We start from the raw sequence: 3,343 nt of genomic DNA, 5'->3' as shown, positions 1-3,343 counted from the left end.
TTCAGAATTGAGAGTTCCTCTTGGAGGATTTTACCTTTGATGAATATGAAGTGTCCCTCCTTGTCTTCTTTGATAACTTTGGGTTGGAAGTCGATTTTATTCAATATTAGAATGGCTACTCCAGCTTGTTTCTTCAGACCATTTGCTTGGAAATTGTTTTCCAGCCTTTCATTCTGAGGTAGTGTCTGTCGTTTTCCCTAAGGTGGGTTTCCTGTAAGCAGCAAAATGTTGGGTCCCGTTTTTGTAGCCAGTCTGTTAGTCTATATCTTTTTATTGGGGAATTGAGTCCATTGAATCCTATTATTTTTGTTGTTAGAGTTGGCATTCTGTTCTTGTGGCTGTCTTCTTTTATGTTTGTTGAAGGATTACTTTCTTGCTTGTGGTTTCTGTCCTTGTATTTTTTTTTTTCTTATTATTCTTTGAAGGGCTCGATTCAAGGAAAGATAATGTGTGAATTTGGTTTTGTCATGGAATACTTTGTTTTCTCCATCTATGGTAATTGGAAGTTTGGCTGGGTATAGTAGCCTATGCTGGCATTTGTGTTCTCTTAGTGTCTGTATAACATCTGTCCAGGATCTTTGACTTTCATAGTCTCTGGTTAAAAGTCTGGTGTAATTCTGATAGGCCTGCCTTTATATGTTACTTGACCTTTTTCCCTTACTGCTTTTAATATTCTATCTTTATTTAGTGTATTTGTTGTTCTGATTATCATGTGTCGGGAGGAATTTCTTTTCTGGTCCAGTCTATTTGGAGTAAGTAGGCTTCTTGTATGTTCATGGGCATCTTTTGTTTAGGTTTGGGAAGTTTTCTTCTATAATTTTGATGAAGATATTTGCTGGCCCTTTAAGTTGAAAATCTTCATTCTCATCTACTCCTCTTATCAGGTTTGGTCTTCTCATTGTGTCATGGATTTCCTGGATGTTTTGAGTTAGGATCTTTTTGCATTTTGCATTTTCTTTGATTGTTGTGTCCATGTTCCCTCTGGAATCTTCTGCACCTGACATTCTCTCTTCCATCTCTTTTATTCTGTTGCTGATACTCACATCTATGGTTCCTGATTTTTTTCCTAGGGTTTCTATCTCCAGCGTTGCTTCACTTTGGGTTTTCTTTATTGTGTGTACTTCCCTTTTTAGGTCTAGTATGGTTTTGTTCATTTCCATCACCTGTATGGATGTGCTATCTTGTTTTTCTTTAAGGACTTCTACCTGTTTGGTTGTGTTTTCTTGTTTTTCTTTAAGGACTTGTAACTCTTTAGCAGTGTTCTTCTGTATTTCCTTAATTGACTTACTAAAGTCCTTCTTGATGTCCTCTACCATCATCATGAGATATGCTTTTAAATCCCGGTCTAGTTTTCAGGTGTGTTGGGGTAGGACTGGGTGAGGTGGGAGTTTTGCGTTCTGATGATGGTGAGTGGTCTTGATTTCTGTTAGTAAGATTCTTACTTTTGCCTTTCTCCATCTGGTAAACTCTGGAGTTGTTATAGTTGTCTCTGGTTAGAGCTTGTTCCTCCCGTGATTCTGTTAGCCTCTATCAGCAGACCTGGGAGACTAGCTCTCTCCTGAGTTTCAGTGGTCTGAGCACTCTCTGCAGGCAAGCTCTCTCTTCTTGCAGGGAAGGCGCCCAGATTACTGGCGTTCGTAGCTGCCTCCTGGCAGAATATGAAGGCCTGAAACAGGGCCTATCCCAAAAGCTGTTAGCTTCTGTAGTCCACCCTCTCACCTGTGCAAACTAGTCTCAGAGGGATCCGGGAACTAAGATGGCTTCCCCAGGTGCTCCGGCAAAGCCCTCCAGGGTGGGGAGGACACCTGTCCTCTGGCAGGGAAGGTGTCTGGATGTCTGGAGCCCGAAACGGGGTCTGCCTCAGAAGCTGTCCTCTAGGCACCTTGGAGGTGTCCTATGACTCCTCGCCAAAGTGACCCGGTGCTGGTGCTGACCAGAAGGGACTTGTGACCCTGGTCAGGCCAGGTTTTCTGCTTCCCTAATGCTGACTCAGGTCCCGTGTGATTGGAATGGAACAGAAGTTGTGTTCCACTCACCCGTGGTCCTAAGATCCCGTGGAGAGTACTCTAGGGACCTTGGGGGGTGTCTGCCAACTCCATGCCCAAGGTGGCCCCGTGCTGGTGCTGACCAGAAGGGACTTGTGACCCTGGTCAGGCCAGGTTTTCTGCTTCCCTAATGCTGTCTCTGGTCCCGCGCAATTAGAATGGAACAGAAGTTGTCTTCCACTCACTGGTGGGCTAGGGACCTTGTGGGGGGTCCACTTTTGTTTTTCCTCAGCTATGTCTTTCTTAGACCACTTGTCCTCATGCTTCTTCATATGTATCTTTTAATTTTGTGTCTATTCATCTATCTCAGCATCTCAGTATCAGTAAAGATCAAAACATTTGCAAATTACATTAAAAAATGAGAGACTTTAAATTTGTTCCAGTCTGAGTAGATTACATTGTTGGGGAATTGTTGTCGTACAATTTTCAGAGTTTTAGAAGGATGTTGCTGTGACCCTCCTTTTTCCTTTTATATAAAAAAAAATTAGACAGATTTATAGTAATTAAAGTAACCACAACTTTATCCAGTGGTAAAAGAGCCATTTAAGGCATATTTGCTAAGACTTTTATTTTTAAATAAACTAGAATGTTAACGTTTTCCTATCTAGTTATTAACTTGAAATTCCCATGAAATGTCTTTTTTCCAGAGCAGCATCTGAGACACGTTGAGAAAGATGTTCTGATCCCAAAGATAATGAGAGAAAAGGCCAGAGAAAGGTGCTCCGAACAAGTTGAAGGTAAGATTCATACATTCAGACAGAGATCAAACTCATTTATGATAATATGATGTGAATTTAATCCCTAGCCTCAAAGTCAAGTTGAGGGAATTAATATGTATGAGCTGCTTCTCACACTTGCACTGAGATTCTAGCATCGCAGCCTTCAGATTTCCAGTCAGTCTTCTGTTCATTTACAATTTAAAAGCATCCCTCCAACCCAGGTACAAAACCCCTTCTTCCTGGAAGTGTAGTTTTATAGAGAAAAACTTGATGTGAGTGTTCAGGAGAAACTAGTTATTCTGTAAATTTTGAGAGAGGAAGAAAAAGCATGAACCTAATATGGACCTGGGAGGAAGCTGCCAGCCTACTGTAATGTGTGCACACACCTGCTCACTGTCAGCCTGCTGTAAAGTGTGCACACACAGGCTCACTGTCAGCCTGCTGTAATGTGTGCACACACAGGCTCACAGCCAGCCTGCTGTAATGTGTGCACACACAGGCTCACAGCCAGCCTGCTGTAATGTGTGCACACACAGGCTCACTGTCAGCCTGCTGTAATGTGTGCACACACAGGCTCAC

The 3,343-nt window shown here is 42.3% G+C and overlaps 1 protein-coding gene across 1 annotated transcript in view; it reads left to right on the top strand.

The window, feature by feature from the left end:
• Window positions 1-3,343, top strand: part of Cmc1 (C-X9-C motif containing 1) — a 77,781-nt gene that overhangs the window by 29,573 nt on the left and 44,865 nt on the right. The window contains exon 2 of the mRNA XM_021171243.1: window positions 2,693-2,782. Within this exon, the coding sequence (XP_021026902.1) occupies window positions 2,693-2,782 (90 nt within the window). The remainder of the gene's footprint in view (window positions 1-2,692; window positions 2,783-3,343) is intronic.

The sequence above is a fragment of the Mus caroli genome, chromosome 9 (genome assembly GCF_900094665.2).
Source record: "Mus caroli chromosome 9, CAROLI_EIJ_v1.1, whole genome shotgun sequence".
NCBI classification, from domain to species: Eukaryota; Metazoa; Chordata; class Mammalia; order Rodentia; family Muridae; genus Mus; species Mus caroli.
The sequence above is the reverse complement of the archived record's forward strand: the minus strand, read 5'-3'. Positions and strand labels throughout refer to the sequence as shown.